Below are 23,669 nucleotides of genomic sequence, written 5' to 3'. Positions count from 1 at the left end.
TTTTCTATTCTAGGTGGGATTATAAATATCTTTTAATGAATTGTGCCATATGTTCATGCTTCTACTGATGGATTGGGATGACAATATTGCAGTGTGGGTTGGTGGTTATAATTCTTATAAGAAAAATTAACCCTTCTTTGATCCTAAAAATTCAAATAAATGTAGAAGATAATTACTCTCTTTACAATGTTGTGGTAGTATATTTTAAAACACCATCTATATTTTACAATTTACAAAAATCCATAAGAATACATACAACCAAAGTGGATAGAGATAACTGAAATATACTCCATAAGAATGAACAAAATTGAAGATAATGGAGACGAAGCTAAGGTTGGCATAGCAAAGGATGAGGAGAAGTGAAAGAGATCGAGGCGATGAACATAAATGAGTTTACGATTCCATGGCAATTTGTGGGGGAAGTGCAGGTTCTATTTCATGATCAATCTCAAGTTGACTGTAATTGCCTTTTTCTTTGAAGAGTTGAATGTGATGATGCTTGCAATAAAGTGTTCCTTCATGTGCAATGTAGTTTGATGGACTTATAGTACAACCTCCATGTGTGCATTTGAAGCAAGCCTTGTGGTATGCTGCTCCATTCACAGTAACCTTATGTAACACAAACAAACACACTCTTAAATTCAATGACATCTATATTTATTTATAATAAAGGGAAAAAGGACAAATATACCCTCGAACTATCGTAAATGGTATGTAGATACCCTCCGTCATACTTTTGGGATATTGGTGCCCCTGCCATCCAAAAACTAGAGCATATATACTAACGGACATACACGTGTCATAATCTTATCCATCGACCCGACATTTATTAAATATTTGATCGACGGATAAGATTGCGCCACATGTCCCTATTTAGTCTTCCGTTAGAGTGAAGGGCATATATGCTCTAGTTTTTGGACGGTAGAGGCACCAATGTCCCAAAAGTATGACGAAGGATATCTATATACCATTTACGATAGTTCAGGGTATATTTGTTCTTTTTTCCCTATAATAAATGAATGTATATATATTGGTTATTACCTTCTCAATGGGATATACAGTTTTAGTGCAGCACACACATTTTTCTCTTGTGCCTGCGAATAAACTTGAGACTTTGTTGCCAGTACCATTCTGTGTTTTAACATGACAAAGTTGAAATTAGTTATAAAGCAGAACGACTGATTAAATATACAAGAAATTAGATGTATTCAAAACATTACCTCGTTATCCACAGATTTTTCTGGCTTTGTGATCTTTGGAGTTCCTGGTAAAAGATAAGTTGATCAAATACTTAATTATATACAATTATTTCTATTTTTGTATGTATTTCTTCGTTATACCTTCAAAACTCTTGTCCAAACTGCCAGTTCTCTTAAAAAGCTGATCAAAATGAGGCCTGCAGTATATTACCCCTTCAAAGGAATTGAAATTGCTGAGCTGAAATAAGTAAAAAAAAAATAATAGTCAGATGTCTCAACTGCGGTATACATCATATTTTCGTTTCTCAAAACAAAAAGAGAGAAAGATTAGTGTGAGCCTTTTGCATACAAAGATGGATGATATATACCTTGAGAGTACTTTTACAATGGTAGCACCTGAAACAAGCTTTGTGATAAATGCGATTATCAGCAGCAAGACGATCCACTAGATATACTGTCTTCTCACAAGCATTACACTTTTGTGTTGTTCCAGCAAATGTCATCGTAATTAGATTGTTGTTTGTAACGAAAAGAGTTAAAGACAGAGAACAGATATCGGAGGATGAAATCAATTTTCTTTCCCTCTGTTCTCTTCCCCAAACTCCTCTCTCTCTCTCTCTATCTCTTGCTAAACTTGATTATTATCAAACAGCTTAAATAAATTTTGGACTAATGAAATATGTTTGCAGATTCATAGTAATTTACGGGCCATGATAGATATTCCATCATTTTCTCATTAATTATCTCCTTATACCAAGCTCTTCCACTCCCATAATAAAAATTGTTAGAAGTAGATGACCATAGTAGGATAAGCGGTTATTGTAAATATATTGTAGATTCTAGAATAGAACCCATACTATCTCCTAATTGTAGAAATGATATCCTACAATTACTCTCTTGAATTAGTTTTTTCTAATAATTAATAAACTTACAAAGACTCCAACAAAATCGAGTTATCCCTAATTGCAAGTTTTAAATTCGATCAAAATTGGCTAGGAATCATAGTTCTTTGGCTACTGTTGATGGAGTCCCAAAGCTGCATGGTATATGTACTAATGAGTTTGGGACTGATACGTTCTACTTTGATTGGTGAGGAGGTAGTAAAAGAGGGTGCGGACCATCAAGTAATACCTGAAGCTTCAATTTTACCAAATGAAAATTCCATTGAGAATGATTTGGAGCTTGGAAATCGAGGTGATATGAGCACAAGTTCAGGTGATAGAGTTTTTGGTACACCTATAAAAACAACACAACATCAGAGGTTGAAGAATCCAAATTTGACGCAGCAAGTCGATGTTTCTGGCATTGGGAATTTTAATCATGAATCTTTAAATAAGGTCCCCAAACATGTTGAAAAATCGGTACATCAAGCCAAGAAAATTGTAGTTTCAACTGCTATGAATACGAGTGAGGACGTTGATGACTCATTAGCAATAATGCTGGACAAGGATTTGAACAAAGGGAGAGGAACTTGCAGCAAAGAGAACTGGAACATGGTTATACATAAGAAGGCATCATCTAATATTTCTCCAGGTTCACAAAGTTATTCCTCAAATGACCTATTATGCTCGAATAGTTTTGATGCTTTCTTGAAGGATACCAGAAATGATGGTAATGTTATGGCTCCAACATTACACATTTCTAATCCTGAAGTAAATAAGATTATTCAAGAATGTGAGGCTGCCATGGCACTCAAATCCAATTTAGCGATCAAGCCACCCATAGTCACTTTGAACACCTTAGCTCACAAGGTCCCTACCCAATCTTTAGAGTCGTTTAGGGAACTTCAAGGTGAATCTGGACAACTCATTTTGTCCAAAGGGAATGACAAAGATTTGGTGAAAGGTATGTCATCACTTTCTCAAGCTAATCTCACAATAATTGATTATTTCAAAGGAAAATCAGGGGGAGAGGAGTGCTCCTAGGTGGGCTGATTTGGTTGATGAAGAAGTGCAGGTTTCACCTGCTATTTTGAATGGAAAATTAAGTCCACAAGCTTTAGAATTTGTGCCTAAAAGTGTGATTGCAAAGAAGAATGAAGTAGAGGCCTTAGCATCAGGAGTTAATCCCACTAATGCTTATGATATTGATTTGGGAGATAATTCTTTTGATGAGGATGAGGAAGATAATATACTACACGAATGTTTTGATAAAGTGGCTAGGGATGGGGATATCTCACCTAGGCATCAAAGAAGTGGAAGTAACAAAAGCAAAAGGAAGACACATGGTAGGCAACACAGTTGGGATGGTAAAGTGACCGGGGAGTTTGTTCCAAGGCAATTACCTATGTGACTGGCAAAGCAAAATCATATGACAATGTCAATAGATTTAACAAGATCCAATCAACCCAAGAAAAAGTGATGAACTATCAAGTGTTGTTGGACATAATTGAAGAAGAAGACAAAAGGAAAATACTTTAGGTTACTTTAGACGGGCAACCTATTTTTTTTAGTTCATACATTTGTAAAAGGAAGATTGAGGTTGATAACACAACTTTCTTCTTGGCTTTTATATTTTTGCATTATTTAAGTATCGGCATTTGTAATATCATCATAGAGTATGTTACTAACTCAATGATGGTCGTAGAATACCTAGTTCTCTCTAGTTCTTATTTTCTTCATGCTTGTTAATTAGTAGAGGTTCATAACCTTATTAGGAATGGAAAGGTAAGGCCTAGCCCCCCTTGCTTGTACTTATCCCTATTGAGGATTTTTATATTTTTTTATATTAATAAAACACCACTAGACACTCTGTCCAGTGGTATATATTTTAAAAAAAGTTTTAAATTCGAAAAGTGGTGGTTTTCATCAAAAACCTAATCGTATAGTCTATTCCAAGTAAATCAATATAGAATAACACATGTTGTGATTAAGAAAATATGTTGTCAATAAATTAACTTAATTAGAGGTTCCATCAAAATCATAGATAAGAAGTTTAGCTACACATGTTCATACTTAGAAACAAAAGCCTATACTAAAAAAATATTCATCGTAATAAAAATTAGTATATGTATAGAAAAATTCCTACATCTCTACTAGTGGGAGTTAGTAGGTGTTATCTTTGGGTTCTAGGGTAAGAATTGGCTTACCTACTGATGGGAGTTAGTAAGCGTTATCATGATCTGAGTTTTTGGATTGTAACAGACATTTTGCTATAGAATTTGTAATGCTCTTTGGATGAAGTTGACAAATCTGTAGCAAAAAAGCAATGTATCAAATTTCACCCAACCCGTTAGCTTTCACTCTGCTTCAATCAAGCATTTGGAATCCAAAATGAATCATATCTCGGATCAAATGAATCCAAAAGACAAAGGTACGCTCTTAAATGACACCCTCCCAAATCCTAAAAATGATGACCATTGTATGACAATAGTCACTAGAAGCAAAAAATGCTTAATGATGTGAATGTTGAACACAATCAGGTTGTGATTGAAAAAAGTGATGATGGGACGAAGTTGGAAGTACCTACGCCATGTTTGGCGGATGATCTTGTGAATGATGAGAATGCATGTGGGGAAGAAGAAAGAAGTATGAGCCTCCTAGTGTGGTGGTTGATGTTAAGGGAAACAAAGGGGATAAAACCGCTAAGGGTGATGCGCCTAAGTGTCCCCCGCCATATCCCCAAAGACTGTTCAAGTCAAGAAAAAAGAAGACTACCAATTCAAAAAATTTATTTATTTGTTTAACAAGTTGTATGTGAACATACCTTTAGTTGATGCTCTCTTACAAATGCTTGGGTATGCAAAATTCATGAAAGAATTGCTGAAGAAGAAACGTGTGATTGATGTGGGCACGGTTGAGGTGTCCCACCACAGTAGTGTTGTGATGACAAGCAATCTAGCTCTAAAGAGAAAAGATTTGAGAGCATTTCAACTTTCGTGCACCGTCGGGGGTGTACCTATTCAACAAAGTCTCGTGTGACCTTGGGAAAAGTATCAACTTGGTGCCCTTAGCGATTTGCAAAGATCATAAACAAACTTTGTTTTATTAATATGAAAAAAAATAATTAATTGTTTGAACAAGGAAATAAATAACTTTTCTTATATTTTCTTTTGAATAAGGATCACTGAATTCGAGAAGTACTGCATACGTATCTCATTGAAGTGAGAATTAAATGTGTATAGTTCGTGAAGATCATATTGTTTTTTTAATAAGAAGTAGAAACTCTTTTTTTATTTTGCTTTTTTGAACAAGGAAGTAAAATGTTTCTTCTTTTTTTAAAAAAATAAAAATTTAAAGAAGGATCACTAAATCCGAGGAGGGATCTCTAGTATCTCATCAAAGTGAGAATCAAGTGTGCAAAGTTCGTGAACCTCTTAAACAAATATTTTTTTAATAAGAAATAGAAACTCTTTTTTTAGGCTCTTTCGAACAAGGAAATAAAACTTTCTAGTCCTCTTTTTAAAGATTTTAAAATAAGATTAATCAAACTTGAGAGGGATGCCTATGTATTTCATCGATGTGAGAATCAAGTGTGCATGATTCATGAAGCTTCTGTAAAAATATTTGACCTTTTGAAAAATTTCTTTAATTTCGGACATGTTATTGCAAAAAAAAATGCTACAACCAAACTCTTTGAGATTTGACCAAAAAATGAGAATATTCTCTCTTTTTATCATTTAATTAATTTATTCTAAAGTCAATCAACATTAAAATAAAGTCTTTCAAATAATATAACAAATAACACAATAGTCATGAACATGTTGATCTAAAAAATAGTTCATGTCCTAGATGAATCTGATCCCTATATTGAGTCACACTAAATCAAATGGACATGATGGAAATAAAGTAGAGCCTACAATGATCAACCATGCCACGAGTCTCGTTCCGTTAGATTTAACATCCTTTTGGAATAGGCGTCTAAACTGACTATAAAATAATTGGACAATTCGAGTTGAAAAGGACAACTTACTAGTAGTGCTTTCTCACTTCACTATTTGTTCTCTCCATCCTAAAACATGTGTGACTATACAAATCCGTTTCGGATTCGTAATTATATCTTTGGTATCTCAAAGAAAAGTTTGGGAACACAACCGCACTTCTAAGTACACAATGTGTGTTAAGTGTCTACCAAAAAACTCTGATGGGCTCATGAGAATACAATTTAATATTACAATTCAAACAATATCAAAGTAGTAAATAAGTAGGCATGTAGCACATTAAACCAAACTATACAAAATAATTAAATAAACTAATAAAATTCATAAACAAAGTCAATATTTAGAAGCTTGAGTTCTAATTATTCTTAGCAGACTCTTCATCTGTCACACTTCTTCTTTTTTCTGCTAAAAGAATGAAGTTTAAAATAATTTTATTCAATTAAAGTGATTATTTTGAAAATATATTATTTTATTCAGAATTTCCACTTGGAATTGAGATTTGAATCTCAAGTAACCTTATTTGAATCTCTAATAAAAATGACTCTATATTTATCGGTCTACGAACTAGAAATTCATGTAAAAAATTATGTTAACAAAAGTGAAGGTATCAGACAACTTTCGAGTGCCGTGATTTTAGAACAATCACTTACATCTGGCTTCACTTAATTTTTGGATATATTATGATTATGCGACTAGAAAGTGGAAATTATTTATGTCTCACCTTCTTTGATTCATTTTAAACATGTTTAAACTATCTTATTTGTATTAATCTGTGATATATAGGTAGCAGTCATTTTCAACCTTGCCACAAATTATTTTATTTGTTTGTATATCGCACCTAAAATTTGCTTAATGCACTTTAGATTGTAATATTTGTCAATTATTATCAGCATAATCATACTCTTAACGGTTTAATTTAAAATAGGATTAATTACAGAAATCCCACCTTTTAGTTTACTTATTACCATTATCCCCTATAAGTTTTATAAATTTCCAAAATCCCTCATTTTCACGCATCGAATTAATGTATCTCGCGCATCAGATTAATGTATCAGCGCATCAGATTAGTGTATCATGTATAAATATACATCAGATTAGTGTATCATGTATAAAATGTAATGTATCTTACTTAACGATTAATGTATCTCGCGCATCAGATTAATGTATCAATGCTTATATTATTGTATCCGTTTGAGGAATTTCTGTAATTATAAACTTTTAAGGGATAGATTATAATTTTTTCTTAAAAGTATGTGATTTCTGTAATTTTCCCTTTAAAATATAATTGTTAAAATCATTTAAAAGCCCAAAGCTTCTTGTAAAAGTCGAAGGGCTATAAAATATATTTTTTGTTAAAAGTTAATCATTGCAACTCACTAAAGACAAAGTTCCACAATCAAATTTAATTTTCGGTCTTGTCACAAATTATTTATTTGTTTGTATATCACACCTAAAATTTGTTAAATGTTGTTTAGATTGTAATTTTTGTCTACTTTTATTATCGGCCTAATCATACGCCTAATGGTTCAATTAAAAATAATAATTATTGAAATCATTTAAAAGCCTAGACCACATTTGTTTTCTTTAAGATTTAAACATTTGAATTTGAATGCACATCTAATTAATAAGATGTTGTCTTTAGATTTGAACATGGAATAATTAAAACTATTTATTTTTTAATATCTGAATGTAAATAATCTATCTATATGTATATAACAAATATACAATTCAAATAAAAATTAATTAAATTAATAAAATTAAATTATTATTTGATTAAAAGAAATGAAACACTTATACTTGCTAGTGGGTGGAAATAGTTTGTAGTGATGGTGGTAATGGTAATGACTATTGTTAGTAGCTAGTAATAATGGCAGTGGTAGTTATGACGATAAAGATGATTGATATTCTGGTGACTAACATAATACTTCCTCTGTCTCATTTTATGTGAGGTAGTTTGACTCGGCACGAAATTTAAGAAATTAAGAAAGAAAGACTTTTAGAACTTATGGTCCAAAATGAATGATAAAAATTTGTGTGATTGTAAATCATTTCATTAAGGGTAAAATAGACATTTTATAGTTAAATTGTTACTTAATATAGAAATATGTCATTCCTTTTGGAACTGACTAAAAAGGAAAGTAAGTCACATAAATTGGGACAGAGGGAGTAATAAATATTATTTTATCAGTATGCTAAATTAATACTCCATTTGTCCTTAATTACTTGTCAAATTTTCCTTTTTTACTTGTCCATTTTGACAAATCAAGAAAGTATAATTTTTTAAATTTACGTAAAAGGGTCAAAATTGCCCCTAAACTATGAGATATAGACCACCTATACCCTCCGTTACATTTTAGGATAAAAAATGCCCTTACCGTTATTCTAAGAGACCACAATTACCCTTAGGACTTAACAGAAGTGATTTGGCAATCCACATGGCACTAATTCTGCCACATAGGCTTGCCAACTAGGATACCCACTAAATTTTTTAACCCAATTAATAATTCAACCCTAACCCATTTTTATTAGACCCACCCACTAAATTTAGGAGGGAAACGTCATATTTTTCACCTCATTCCATTTTCATTATTCAATTCTCCAAGGAGAATTTTTTGAAGAACATATTTCACTTGAAGAATCTTTTCTTCTGGAATCTCGATCTAGAAGGTAAATTCTCTTCTATTTCAGTATGTAACTGATTTTTTGTTTACTTTCAGTAGGATTTTAAACATTTTTCATAGTTGTATTTTGAAGTTAGGGTTTATATGCAAAATTGGTTTGCCAATATTTTAGTATATATTGATGTATATTCTGATGATTCTTCATATTTGAGATAAAATACTACTTTTCCTTCAATTTTACATGTGTTGGGATTTGATCTATCGGGAGGAGTTAAAGTCTTGTATGTCTTTTATCTTGTTTTGAGGTCCCTTCTTGCTGTTTTTATGTTGGTATTGACACATATTTAGGCTACTTTCAAATAATTTAAGATTTTTATTCTCGAATCTGAATGTGTGGTCCCAATCTAAGTATTGTTTAATCCCTCTTTTTGGTGTTTTTTTACTGCTAAGTCACTTGCTTTGTTTTTATATGTTATAAAAGTCACTTTATTCTTGTTAGAAGCTTTATTCTTATTTATATATGCTTAGTTTATTAATGTGGGGTCCTATATATTTATGTTTTGCTATTATTTTTTTTGCAGAAAATTCAATATGGAAGATATGAATGTTGATCTTTTTATTTCACCATGGAGGTAAATGGACTTTAAAACCTCACCTACTATATGATGAGAGGTATGATCATTCTTTGAGGGCCTTTAATTCCAATCACCTAAATTTGATTGACATAAAAGAGGTGATTGAAAATAACTTGGGTTTTGTATTAGTTAAACAAGTACTTGTGAAAGGACCTTTTGGAAATTTGTTTTTGGTTCAAGATTCTGATGGAATTATGATACTTCAGGAGTTACTAACCGAAGCGTTTAGGGTAGTTCATGTATTTGTTGTTGATGATAATGAAGAAATTGTTTTTGCCCCTAACATTATCAATCATAGTGAAACCTATCATGTTCAGTGTGAGTATGGGACTGACGCCGAGTCAGAAAGTGATGATGGTTTGGTTGATCCTACTTCAGATGGTGAGTATGACTTTGATGAATTAGAGCTCATTAAGATGCAAAAAAACAAGGAAGTCAATGCTAATCTAAGTCATTACAAAGACCTGTTTCTTAATATGACCTTTAAGAACTTAGATGATGCTAGGAAAACTTGTAATTTATATGCCCTGGCGACTAAAAAGCCTTTGAAAGTTGCAAAAAGTGACTGAAAAAGATTAAGATACAGATGCATAGAGGGCTGTCCATTTGCAATTCTTGTTTCACTTGATGGTAAAGGTCCAGGATATAAACTTAAGACTTTTAAGCAAGAACACAACTGTGAAGAGGCATTACACAATCCTAGAGCTACCACAAACACTTTATCCCATTATTTCAAAAGCAAAGTTCAGAATAATCTCAAGTGTGCACTGAAGGATATGAAACAAGACTTGATGGATAATTTCAACTTAAATACTAATGATTCAAAGTTGAAAAGGGCCAAGAGAATGGCCCTTCAAAAAATGCAAGGCAGTTTTTTGGATGAGTACAACAGATTGGAGGCGTATGCAAATGAGATTAGAATGACTAATCCCGGTAGTGATGTGGTGATCAACTTATCAAAAGATGCAATGGTACAAGGAAAAAGAAAAATTCTCAGAATGTACATATGTTTTAATGCAATGAAGGTTGGATGGAAAGAAGGATTAAGACCATTCATAGGACTTGATGAGACCTTTTTAAAGGGCCAATGCAAGGGGCAATTACTGGTGGCTATGGCATAAGACTGCGATAACTCTTTCTATCCATTGGCGTGGGTTGTAGTGGATAAGGAGACCACTACCGACATGGACATGGTTCTTACCGTTGTTGGAGAAGTCATTGGATCTGAAGAATGGTGATAGCATCACATTTATGTCTGACATCCAAAAGGTAAGTAGTAATTTGTGTTTATGTATCCTAATAATATACAATTTTTTATAAGTACTAATTGGTTTGACATGTACAAGGACTACTGAATGCAGTGGAAAATGTCCTTCCATTATCAACCCATAGTTACTATTAAGATGTTTTTAAGTGCTATCTTGGTTTTGCTAACTAACATGAACTTCTAATTATTTATAGATATTGTGTAAGACATGTTGAGGCCAATTGGATGAAGAGATTTAGGATCGGAGAGATGAAGAAACTTATGTGGTGGGCTGCTTGGTGTACTTATGAATAAGATTTTAAGGACCAATTGAATGCTCTTGGTGCATTATCAAAGGAAGCTGCTAAAGATTTGGTCAAGTTTCCACCACAAAAATGGTGCAAAATATATTTTGATACTAAGTGCAAAAATCAGATGGTAGATAATAATTTCACTGAATCCTTCAACTCTTGGATCTTGGTACCTAGAGGCAAGCCTATCTTGAAGATGCTTGAAGAGATTGGAGTCAAAATAATGAACAGGTTGAGAAAGAAGGAAAAAGAGGCAGAAACATGGAACATTCATTACAAACACAGTCCTAAGTGTATGGAATTGTTCATTGCCTACAGTAAGATTGCCAACTTATGCAAGCTTGAGTTTAATGGGGACCTTGGGTTTGAAGTGTCTGAGGGTGAAGATAGGCACATAGTGAATATTGTGGAGAAGAAGTGCAGTTGCAGGTAAATATATTAATTGAGACTATTATGTAACTGTGATTATGTAATATTCACACGAACTAATTATTGCTTTTCATTTTAGGTCTTGGCAGTTGACTGGCATCCCATGCCCTCATGTCATCAAGGCATTGCGCTACAAAAATATTGAGCCTCGAGATGAAATAAGTTGGTGGTACACTAAAGAAGCCTATCTTAAAACATACGGGGCCAAGTTGTTGCCTATGAGAGGTGAACAATTCTGGCAAGTATTGCCAGAACATGCCATGGACCCACCTGATCTTGTGAAAACTGTTGGAAGGCCAAAATTCAAAAGAGATAGAGAAAAAAATGCAGCAATCAAAAGAGCTGGAGAGTGGTCTCACTCAAGAAAAGGAACTAAGATGACATGTAGCAAGTGTGGTTCACAAGCTCACAATGCAAGGTCTTGTCTTGCAAGGTAACAATTTTTTAATTTAAAAGTTAGCTATATAATGTTCATATGAACTAATTTAATGACTTATTTAAAAATATTTTAGGCTAGTGAGGAAGGCAATATTTCAAGTCTTAAGAGGAAGAGGGGCAGGACTGAAGAAGTAGAACAAGATGAAGAAGTTTTTTATGTCAATAGTTCAGCCCCTCAACTAACTCAAGAAGGATTTGAAAGTGACATATCTGCACCAAGACAGAGACAATATGAACCTTTTGGTCCTACTAGAGAACTTAAAAGTGATCCTGTTTTAAGGCCTCGTATAATTTTTTAAGAGTTAACAAGGCTTAAGATGAGGCAAAACCAACAAACAAGATCTGCCAATAGAGTGATCACTTTCAGAGGTGATCATAGAGGAGTGAGTGAGCCTACAGATTTGCCTTACTCACCCACTAAAGTCACATGGAAAGGAAAAGAAGCTATGACTAGTAATCAGTTGGAAAGGGCAAGGGAGAAGAAGGTGGGGAAGTTGAAGACCAAGATAGCAAATGGAAGATCCCAAATTTAGACTCTTGGTAGTTGGAAGTATTATGTATGTGCCAACTTCTGTTAATTTTTTTTTGAGATACTGAAATGTTGGTTTTTGTATGATATGGCAAATGCAAACAATAGCATTACTATTTTTATTTTGTTTTTGTGTTATGGATGCAAACAATACACAATTGTTTATGTTTTATTTCGAACTGAAGCTTTGTTTTGAATGAATATTTGTTTGGCCCGTTTTTGTTTCAGGTTCTTGGTCTGTTTTGGGTTAGTTAAGGTGTTAATTGTTATGGTTTGGATTCCAGTATTGTTGTTTGGCCAATTTTTGAAATTTAACACGTGATCAATAAGTATTATTGTTGCTTGTTGCAGTTAAGTTGTTGTTATGGTATGAATTCCTTTATGTTTTTTCTGTTGCTCTCCTGGAGAATCCTTTAGTCGTCAAAGTCAGTGACTATTGAAATTGATCTGGTCTTATGGACAACAAAAACATCTGATCCTTTATTCGTGCTTGTTTTGATATGGCGGATGCATATTTGATCGAACAAATTCATGGGTACTCGATAAGAAATGATATTGATCCAGATCCTCTATTCAGGGGTGGATTAATCAAGGCTTGCGAGTGTCTTGAGAAAGAATGCATCAGGAATATGACTAGGAAATATAGTGAAAGTAACTGCGAAGCTTGGGGAAAGTCATCATGCTGCAAAGATTCAATAATTTTCTTGTTATACATATAAATGATTATGTCTCTTCATTGAAACAGAGACGTTTATTGTGCAGTTTCATATAATTGAACTCGATCCACCTCTAATGAAACTATCCTAATTCGAATTACTTTCTCCATATCAGGCAACATAATCTCCTCATTTTTTTTATCCAATCTAATTATCTTTCGTAAAATGAAGTGTTGGAAGAAGCGCGTTCATGTTTATATGGATGGGTGTTTTGACCTGATGTATTATGGTCATGCAAATGCGATAAGACAGGTAAAAGAATTAGGAGGCGAGTTAACAATTGGAGTTGTTAGTGATGAAGATATTGTAGCTAATGAACCTTAAGAGTTTTTTTTTGCGCTTTTTGCTTTTGATAACACTGGTCTTTCAGCCTTCAATATACTATTACTCAATTGATGCAGTACTACATGTGTTTTTGCTTTTGCTAAATTCTTTTGCTTCCTCAAGATCATTGGGATTGGTTTCAAGGCTAAAGCGGAACCTTATGGCTGTCTGTTATACATCAAAATTTGGACCAGAGAGATAGCTGAGCTTCACAAGACAGGCAGCAACCCAGTCTTTGTGGTATAGAGGGATGCCAGATTTCAGAACCTTCCGCAATAATTTCTCATGTATGTATTTTGGATTAACTCAAATTCGTATAATTGTTTTCAATTTGTTTGGGATTGCAAAAATTCATTGTTGATTACTTGGTGTATATGATTTTTTGTTCTAACTTAGCTTAATAGGATTAGATTTTACTTCACAAATTTGAGTGTATTTGTTTGTTATCAATATTGAGTCTATGTGCTGTTTTGTGTATGTTACTGTATGCGACAGGCTAAAAAGCACGGAAAGCAGGCTGATATTTCTGAATTTCGAGCTCAGCTTGATGCATTGGGCTTAAAGATTATACAAGTGACGGTAGATGGAAATTGTTTCTTCAGGTTTGTGGTGAATTGAATAATGAAAATGGAATGAGGTGAAAAATATGACGTTTCCCTCCTAAATTTAGTGGGTGGGTCTAATAAAAATGGGTTAGGGTTGAATTATTAATTGGGTCAAATTTTTTAGTGGGTATCCTAGTTGGCAAGCCTATGTGGCGGAATTAGTGCCATGTGGCTTGCCAAATCACTTATGGTAAGTCCTATGGGTAATTGTGGTCTCTTAGAATAACGGTAGGGGCATTTTTTATCCTAAAATGTAACGGAGGGTATAAGTGGTCTATATCTCATAGTTCAGGGGCAATTTTGACCCTTTTCCGTTTAATTTATTATACCCTCAATTAATTACTTTGAAAAAGATAGAACTTTTTGAAAATTCTAAATTTTTAATTCATCCACTAAATAATTAATAGGGATAAAATGGTAAACTTACTATGTCAATCATTATTCTCTTAAGGAAAAATTGTATGAAATAACAAACGATTAATTCAAATTAAATGTTATAGTCATAGTTTATTTTATTTGTAATTCGCAGCAAACATTCCATTTTTTTGCCATCTGATTCGGTATACAACTGTATAAAATGTATAAAATGTGTTTGTGTTTGTATAAAGCGAGAGAAAAATGTATATACAAATACAAATACATATATTTTCGTGCTATACACTTATAATTATATAAATATAGATCTTATTATACAAATTACAATGGATAAATGAATTTATATAAAACTGAACAATTTGTATAAAATTAGATGTATCTAGCGAATTATACAAATCAAAAGCTCCAGCGCAATTATGCAAATTATAACTATAACATACAAATATGATTTTTATATTTGCTATATGTAAAAATTGTTCTTTTCTTAATAGATATATCAATTTAAAAGTGGATAAATAATAAAGAATATAAGTAACGAATAAATACAAGTAGATAGAGGAAGTACTAATATCTAGGGAGAAAAATATCTATCATGTCGACTCACTATAAGCACAACCCACTCTCCTTGTCTCTCACATCCGCATGACAAAATAAGAATATAAAATGAACAAGTGCCATTTTTTTAATTCCAAAAATATTCAAACAACGCTTCATATTATTCCACATTCCACCATGTTATTGGCCAAATATCACATCGATAAACAAGACGCACTCAGAGTGTTTTTATTTATTTTTATTATTATTTAGAAAAGAGATAATGTTAGAAAGATTTTGGATAATATATGAATGTATTTTTTTAACTCAGATTCAATTGATATTTATGACATCTAATTTTAGATGTGTAAAATAGACACTTAAATTTATTCTATAAAATTGAATAAATAAACATACACATATATTTCTTTTTTGTCATATTTGTCATTTGTAAGCTCATTGATCTCAATTTAATGATATATTTTTATAATATCTTTTTTTTCATAATTATTAAAACAAAAGTAAAAATTAATTTTATTTTAATTTCTAAAATAATAATATTTTGAACAAATTATTTTAAATAACTATGAAAAGTAAATAGGTCGGAGGGAGTACAACATATTTTTTTATTTTATCTCTCAAGTATACAACAAATTTATTATTTTATCTGTCAAGTATATAAGGTATTTTTTTTTGAAATTTTATTTCTCAAGTAGTTCTTATATTCACTTTTACTTGTCCATTATACTAAAATCATGTTAATTCGTCAACTTTAATATATCAAAAGTGAAAAAAAACCATGTTTACTCTCAACATTAACTAGAAATTTTCTATGATTTTTAAAGTCTATTTTAATGGACTTATATAATTTATGGCTTATAAATCAAAAGTCATAAATTTAAAGTTTTAATTTATGACTTGTTTTTATTATTTTAATTTAAAATATTTGTTTATTCTACCTAAATATTGAAAATCGATTAAAAACTATATTGACTTGAAAAACATAATATAAGTCAATTCAAATAAGCTCTTAAAATGCTGATGATCATAGATATTAGAACAAACTATGTACTTTATTTATTTTTAAAAGATATAATTTATTATGAACAAGTAATACTGAACAAACGAGGAAGTAACTAATAATTGATATATACTCTTATATACAAATGTTTGTAGTTATCAAAATGTGTTTGTTATTGTGTAAAAATTTTGTAGGTCCTATCTAGTCATATATTATATTAAATATAAAATTTATTTTAATTTTTGGAATATTAATTTTATAAATTAAATTTATTTTTGACGTAAAATACAATCATTAATTTCTTTTTAAATATTAAAATTATCCTCAAATTTTTATTTATATTCTATATAAAAAAAAGTTTCATTTATCACTTTAGATTTGTTTAATTTGATTCGTAAAATAGAAAGTTCAAATAGTATAGACTATAGAGTAAGAAAGACACTTGTCATCTCCAATAATAAACCTTGACCAGGCGAAGAAATAGGAAGCAACCACGCTTACTCTTTTGCTCCTTGCCAAACTCGTACCTGCCAAAACGGGTAAACTTATTTTCTCTCTTCTCCCATTTCTACATCTTTTTTTTCCTTGAATTTTCACATTTTATTATCTCATGTCCTTGAAAACTGGCAATGAAAAATCTTCACTTTTTTCTTGATTTTGTTGATGTTTCTCAATTACAAATATCGTACTAGTGATCTGAACTTGCTTTTTTTCTTTTTTCTTTTCGAAATGATTTATCAAAATGAGATAGGACTAGTTTGAAGTGTAGTTGATTGATTAATTGATTTCATGATGTTTTTGGGACTTGAAATGATCTCGAAGAAGGTTATAGATCCATGATTTGTTTTGTTTATGAACTCTATGATTCTGTATAGTGGAAGGTACTCGATGAATGAGTTCGATACTTAATTAGACAATTGAATGAAGTTTTGATCTGGGTATAAAGTTTTAGATCCAAATATGTTGATGTTGAATGAAATTATGAGCTTGAAGAAAGTTGATAGATCCACGCTGTTGACTGTTTTCAGTTTCTTTTATTTTGTGGAATTTACTTGAATAGTTGACTCTGGATGAGTAGTTGATACTTGAATGAAGTTTATCTAAGCTTCTGGGTGTTGTATTTTGGATCCAATCTTCATAAACAGTAAGTGTTTTGCATTTGAATGAATTTTTGGACTTGAAATGAGTTTGAAGCAAAGATGGATCTAGGGTGTAACGAGGGGTTCACCCGTATCCCCTACACAATTAGGTATTTTAAAAAAAATATTTATGTGTGTATATAGATTTTAGATCTCCGACATAAGATTAAACATTGGCTAAGTGGTTGAGGAATTCAAAATTTACCTTGAAGTTCAGTTTAAAGCTCATACAATACATTTTTATTTTTCGAACCCCCTTAGTCAAAATCATGGATCCGTCACGGGTTTGAAGAAGGTTAATTGGTGCTAATTTTTTTAAATCTGAATGTGTACCAAAGGTCCTGGACTGAATCAGACCATTAAATATTCATCTAGTTGTATTTCATTTTCTCCATCATTGAGGTATTAGAATCTGGTGTTTAACTGAGACCTGCCTGATCATGATATTTCAGTTTTTCTGAGCTGTAATGAGCAAGATCTTAAATGTTGTATCTTTCTTTACTGTCCTAATGCCCTTAAGTGATCATCTTCAAGTTGGCAGTGAAGACTATATGTTTCAGCTTGTGCGTAATCACCAATGTTGTGGCATTTTGTTAGGATATATGAATGATTAAATTCTTTGGAGGTGGTATACAATATTTGTTTATTGGTGAACATTCTAATATTATTCTTCGACTTCACCGAAATATAAAAATTGATTCCCATGGTCAACTTCTACTGTTATTTCTTAGTGTCTTACTACTGAACTTTTGGATCAGATTTTCCTTGTCATAACCATGGGATCTTACCTGAACTTCAAGAACTTTGCTGACACATCACAACCAGAGAGCAGTGGGAATAATAGTAATTTTTCATTGGCCCGACAATCTTCCATATACTCGTTTACCTTTGATGAGCTGCAAAGTGCATGTGGACTTGGAAAAGATTTTGGATCGATGAATATGGATGACCTCTTGAAGAACATTGAAGAGTCTCAAGCGTTTCCATCTTCTGCTGCTGCAGGGGGTAATTTGCAGAGACAGGGTTCTTTGACACTGCCTAGGACACTTAGTCAGAGAACTGTAGATGAAGTATGGAAAGACTTTCAGAAAGAGAGTGTTATTGCTAATGATGCAAGTGGGACTGGAGGATCAAACTTTGGGCAGAGGGAATCTACTTTGGGAGAAATGACATTAGAAGAGTTTTTGGTTAGAGCAGGGGCGGTGCGAGAAGATATGCAACCAGCTGGATACTCAAATGATGTTACATTCGCTAGTGGTTTCACTCAACCTAGTAGTGGTGTGACCATAGCATTTCAACAAGCAACCCAAAACCCTGGACATCAAATTGCAGGGAATAACATATTCAATGTGGTCAGTACCACCACGTCTTCAACACAGCAGCCTCTTTTTCCCAAACAAACAACTGTGGAATTTGCATCACCCTTGCAATTAGGAGGGAGCCCAGGGACAAGGCCTCCCATGTCTAATCCGTCTGCAAATACTAGTAGTGTCATGCAGGGTGGTGTTATGACCATGCCAGTAAAAGGAGTATCCCCTGGAAATATTGATACATCTTCTCTTTCACCTTCACCTTATGCATGTGGTGAAGGTGGAAGAGGAAGGAGATCATGCACCTCTTTTGAAAAAGTTGTTGAGAGAAGGCGTAAGAGGATGATAAAGAACAGAGAGTCTGCGGCCAGATCAAGGGATCGGAAACAGGTGAATTCATATTTTGAAGTTTGGTTTATGAGTTAATTCTTTTGTTTCTGATTCTTAAGGCCTGTGCCCTTTTTTTCTGGTTTCCTTTGTTTTTTAAAATCTATCACTCTGGTCAACAATTACTCATTCAACTGAGTGACACAGAAATGAATTAGCAGTTGGCAGAGTTTCTCACACCTCCTTTTCTCCTTACTTTAGACCTTGGAACGCATCTCTTTCAATAATTTGCCCACGAAAATGAATAAGAGAGAGAAATTTATAGGGTGGGGTCCATGGATCTATAGATTACCTGGTAAAGCAAAGTAATTATCAAGTTACCGGGGAGACTCTTGGAGAAGTGTATGTGCTGTTAGCTACAACTTTAAGTTTAAACCTTGAGCATGATTGGGGGGGGGGGGGGGGGGATTCGAGAGAGTGCGAGGAAGATTTTAACAAGCTGGGATGCTCCAGGTTGGTTTGACTATCAATTTAGTGTAAGGTATGAAATGATAATGCCATTAATGGACTTCTTCATTTGTCTGGGATATGTCAGGCATATACTTTAGAGTTGGAAGCTGAAGTGGCAAAGCTTAAAGAAATTAAGCAAGAGTTGCAGAAGAAACAGGTATGATAACCATGTTTGAGAATTACTGGATTAGTTTAATGTCCTTGATAAGTGTTATGATTGTGTAACCACGGGTTTTGAATGCTTCATGCAGGCTGAGTTTATCGAGAAGCAGAAAAAACAGGTATAGACTTCTTTCGTGCTGTCAATATCTTGTATGAATTATGATCTACTTAATCATGGGACTAGATGCAGGGATATTGTAAATTAAACAATCTAAGCAATAGAATTAGCAAATGAAATAAGGGCAGAAAGTAGATAATTTACTAATAGCAAAATGATTAAAGCTTCAAATGGTTGTTCCATCAATCGCCTAAGTGAATGGAGTAGCTGTACAACTTTTCTATAGAAGTCATCAGCTGTTAAGACGTGATAACTTCGCGAAGGAGACTGTCTGTGTAAGTGATTTGTTATGCCAAGTTGTTTGACTATAGGTCAAATGATGTTTTCATAACTAAATTTGGTGGTTCACTAGTCTGTTTTGTCCAATTGCAGTTATTGGAAAAGATGAATGTGCCATGGGAAAATAAACTAATATGCTTGAGAAGGACAGTGACGGGACCTTGGTAGTCAGTAGAAGAGCAAATTCCCGAGTAAACGCTTGGAGAATTGGTAGACAGGAGTTTGAAGTGAAATATCTTTTTTCTTTGTCTTTTTTGTTTCAACAAACAAGTTCGGAGCCTGCTCCTCTACCCTCCTCCCAGCCTGTGAATTGAAATATGTTCTAATTCACATCTGTTCGTCACATGATAGATAACTTTATGTATAGTACAGGACAGGTGCTGTGTACCTGTACATTATGTAAACAATATTCTTGCATAAAGTTTCCTCATGTGCTTTTTTGTTTGTTTCACCATATGATTTTTTGGGGCAAGTAGGTTTGCCTCTTCTGTTTCAAGCTTTTGTTTATATAATCACATGAACCAAATATCTGAAAGTAACTTTCTTACATAAACAGCCCCTTAAAGTTGCCATGATCATTCATTTTGGCACTTCAACTAATGTTGGTTCCTACTAGACGCCAGAATGTATAAAAATAATGTTAACAGAGTGTTAGTAGTGTTTGCATTAGTAATGCTTGTATTAGTTATGCTTGCATTAGTTATACATAGAATATTTTTTATGCATTGTTTGATTGATGTATTTAAAAAATACAAGTCTTATGTTTCCCTTATTTCTAATATTCCCTTCAATTTCTAAAGACCTCTAAAATCCCCTATTTCTCTCCTAATTCTAAATTATTTTATAATGTATCCGAGCTATATATTGTGTATCCGGTTTATTTTATAATGTATCCGAGCTATATATTGTGTATCCGGTTTATTTTATAATGTATCCGAGCTAGTTTTTAATGTATCCGAGCTACATATTATGTATCCGGTTTGTTTTACTTTTTCAGGAATTAATGTAATTACAAACTAAATAGGGATAGATTGTAATTTCATATTAAAACTATGTGATTCCTAAAATTTATACTTAAAAAAATATGTATTGTATAGAAATATTTATTTACAAAAGTATCCTCCATAATTATGGATGAAAAAATGTAAAAGTGTTTTTGAGGGGTGATTGAGTTTTTAACCATGCTAAAGCATGTATTAAATTTATTTGCATTACTAATACTTAGAAATCCATGGTATTAGTAATACATTCCTCAATACACAATAGAATGTATCACTAATGCTTAGGGTTGTGTATCGGTCGGTTCGGTTCGATTTTAAGTATTATCAGTTCGGTTTTTAAATACGCTTAACTGATAACCAAACCAATAAGATATTTGTTATTGGTTTCTGGTTTATCGGTTTTGGTCTTTAACGGTTCGGTTTTCTGTTTAACCAATAAGAAATGATTTCAAAACAAATACATGACTTGTCCAACAATTTAACGCAAAATAAAAAAAGAGGAAAATCTAATTACTCATTTAGTGCAAAAATTCTGCTTAGTGTAGTAAAAGTATAGAAAATACTCACAATTCACAACCCTAGTCGTTTCCTAACCTTTGCCGTCGTCATTCTTAGTTCTTTAGGTTTTTGACGTTGTGAACGTAAAGACTAAAGTAATACTAAAACCTAAAGGGTAAATGCAGAGAGTAGAGTTAATTAGTAATGTTAATTGTGTAGGGTCCTTATAGTTGTAGGCTAATATAGTGATTATATTAATATTTTTTGTTTGATATTTGTGTATGACTAAAAATTAAAATAGTAAATTATTATATTCTTAATGGGTTATCGATTAACCCAATATAAAAAATCAATACCGAATCAATAATCGGATATTTTTTTTATTATAAAACCATTAAATAATCGTTAACCCAATAACAATAAACCAATAACACTTTTTTCGATTCGATTTATCGGTCGGTTCGGTTTTTGCACACTCATACTAGTAATGCTTGCATTAGTTATACATAGCATGAAAAAAGGTACCAAACAAGCTACTATTAATACACAAAGCTAATACAAGCAATATTTTTGTTAATACACTCTACCAAACGACCAGGGTGTAAAAGAATATTGTTGAATAAAGTGTGTTAGTAATCTCATTAGGTAGTGTGATATTATTTCTCATGCACATTTTGATTTGGTGTATTAAATAACATACATTGCATAATTTCTAGAAATGTGATTTGTTTATCGAAATACCTTCTACAAATACCATGGAAAAGATGTGGAAAATATTTTGAGGGGCAATTGCGTCTTTGAACATGCTAATGTATGCATTAAAAATTATTGTATAGTTAATATCATGATTTGGCATGTATTAGTTATACATATCATAATACCAAATAGAATGTTTAACCAATGGTTAGCTTAATTATACATATGTTGAAAAAGTGTACAAAATAAGATATTAATAATTAGATAAAAGAATACATTCTTGCATCGCTTTTTTTGTAGCAAGCTCGATCGCCAAAAAGAGGATGACCCACTTTATTCGCCAAGTGAATGATCTTCGCTTCGCAAGAGCAACAAAAATCACCATCTCGCTCTTTCTTTTTTTTCGATGCTACCTTCTTCTTTTTTCCAGGGGATGGGATTGAGGTGTATAATAACCTTTTTTAGGATGCCTGAGAACAACTCCTAGATCAATTAAGTAGAAAGTGTTGCAACCCCATGGGTAAGGATAAAATAATACATAAAGCTAATGCATACAATATATTTTCTAATGCATCATATCAAACGAGCTTTATCTCAAATTTGATGAGCTTTATGACATGCATTTTAGGCTCATGCGTCGAGGAGTATTTCAACTTGAAGACTTTGCTCGAATTTGATGAGCTTTGAAATTTGGAGATCCTGCTTGAATTTGAGGAACATCACGATTTGACGACTTAGCTTGAATTTGAGAAGTTTCATGATTTGAATACTTAGGTCGATTTTGACAAGCTTTACGACACGAAGATTTAGCTCAAATTTGATGAGCTTTATGACATGCATTTTAAGCTCATGCCTTGAGTTGAACAACTCTTGATCTCCATTTGTAGCCATACTTAGTTTCATATCATAAGCACAGGCTGTTAATTCTTTAAGCGTTTTGGATTTTATGCATTGAAATATGTAACGAAGATCCCAATGCATACCTTGGATGCATATTTCAATCCCAGAAGTTTCACTAAGGCGATTTTTGCAGTTAAGGCTCAAGCTACTCCAACGATTGATAATGTCAATGGATTGCTTATCTACTTTGGTGAGCATTAGTAAGCTCTATCATGCTTATAACACGCCTTGTGTGATAAAAATGTTTTAAGGAATTATTGCTCCATATACTTCCAACTATTGATAGAACTAGATTCAATATTTATGTACCATTCGAAAGCAATTCTTGTTAGAATCAAGCAAACTGATTAATAAGATAATCACCATATATGTCAACTTTATTGTAAGTTTCGATAAAGTGTGCTACATGTTATTTCAAATTTTCCTTGTTGTCGAATTGTTGCAACTTAGGAGGTTGATAGTATCTTTAAATTATCAATTCTTCGAGGATATATATTTACATATGTGGGAGGAAATTTGGATGTGGAATTATATTTATCTTTGATAGCCTCCATAATGAAGTCCTTCGATTGGTCAACGAGAATCAGACATTCAGCAGATACTTGAACTCCTTGATCATTGTTTCTTGTTTTGTGAAAGACTCTCTTTTCTCTTGCATTTCATGATGCTTCACACGTATTTGAGTGGATTCTTCTTCTTCTATATTCTCCATCATATTTGTCAACTTGGTAATTTGAACGTCTCGACCTTTGATGTACTTTGATAGGCCTTCAGCTGCTTATGTCAAATTTACAAGTTGTTCTTCTATGGTGAAAATTTCGATCACCATCACTTGCACAACCATCATAGATGATGAAGAATAGTGAG

General features: G+C 32.6%; 2 protein-coding genes across 4 annotated transcripts; one reads left to right on the top strand and one right to left on the bottom strand.

The window, feature by feature from the left end:
* Positions 1-176: 176 nt before the first annotated feature.
* LOC125840630 (LIM domain-containing protein WLIM1-like) lies at positions 177-1,823 on the bottom strand. Of its 2 annotated transcripts, XM_049519600.1 has the most exons (5): positions 1,568-1,823; positions 1,341-1,437; positions 1,221-1,264; positions 1,042-1,131; positions 177-609 (listed from the first exon to the last, which is right to left on the bottom strand). In XM_049519600.1, exons 1-5 carry the CDS (start codon positions 1,700-1,702, stop codon positions 394-396), a joined length of 582 nt encoding a protein of 193 aa, XP_049375557.1. In that variant the 5' UTR covers positions 1,703-1,823; the 3' UTR covers positions 177-393. The 2 variants fall into 2 exon arrangements, with proteins under 2 accessions (XP_049375557.1, XP_049375558.1); XM_049519601.1 differs by lacking the exon at positions 1,042-1,131.
* Positions 1,824-16,267: 14,444 nt separating this feature from the next.
* LOC125840617 (ABSCISIC ACID-INSENSITIVE 5-like protein 7) lies at positions 16,268-20,158 on the top strand. Of its 2 annotated transcripts, XM_049519581.1 has the most exons (5): positions 16,268-16,401; positions 17,760-18,701; positions 19,234-19,305; positions 19,400-19,429; positions 19,801-20,158. In XM_049519581.1, exons 2-5 carry the CDS (start codon positions 17,778-17,780, stop codon positions 19,873-19,875), a joined length of 1,101 nt encoding a protein of 366 aa, XP_049375538.1. In that variant the 5' UTR covers positions 16,268-16,401; positions 17,760-17,777; the 3' UTR covers positions 19,876-20,158. The 2 variants fall into 2 exon arrangements, with proteins under 2 accessions (XP_049375538.1, XP_049375539.1); XM_049519582.1 differs by having other exon boundaries at positions 16,400-18,701.
* The last annotated feature ends 3,511 nt before the right edge of the window (positions 20,159-23,669 follow it).

This window comes from Solanum verrucosum, unplaced genomic scaffold (assembly GCF_900185275.1).
Source record: "Solanum verrucosum unplaced genomic scaffold, falcon-dt-bn FXZP01000176.1, whole genome shotgun sequence".
NCBI classification, from domain to species: domain Eukaryota; kingdom Viridiplantae; phylum Streptophyta; class Magnoliopsida; order Solanales; family Solanaceae; genus Solanum; species Solanum verrucosum.
The sequence above is the reverse complement of the archived record's forward strand: the minus strand, read 5'-3'. Positions and strand labels throughout refer to the sequence as shown.

What these genes read in the sequence shown, in the direction of transcription:
- LOC125840617 (XM_049519581.1), top strand. Translation starts at nt 17,778, where the DNA reads ATGGGATCTTACCTGAACTTCAAGAACTTTGCTGACACATCACAACCA. An exon ending in GATCAAGGGATCGGAAACAG is followed by an intron (nt 18,702 to 19,233) that starts GTGAATTCATAT and finishes GGGATATGTCAG; the next exon opens with GCATATACTTTAGAGTTGGA. An exon ending in AAGAGTTGCAGAAGAAACAG is followed by an intron (nt 19,306 to 19,399) that starts GTATGATAACCA and finishes TGCTTCATGCAG; the next exon opens with GCTGAGTTTATCGAGAAGCA.
- LOC125840630 (XM_049519600.1), bottom strand. Translation starts at nt 1,702, where the DNA reads ATGACATTTGCTGGAACAACACAAAAGTGTAATGCTTGTGAGAAGACA. An exon ending in ATTGTAAAAGTACTCTCAAG is followed by an intron (nt 1,438 to 1,567) that starts GTATATATCATC and finishes TACTTATTTCAG; the next exon opens with CTCAGCAATTTCAATTCCTT. An exon ending in TTTGGACAAGAGTTTTGAAG is followed by an intron (nt 1,265 to 1,340) that starts GTATAACGAAGA and finishes ATCTTTTACCAG; the next exon opens with GAACTCCAAAGATCACAAAG.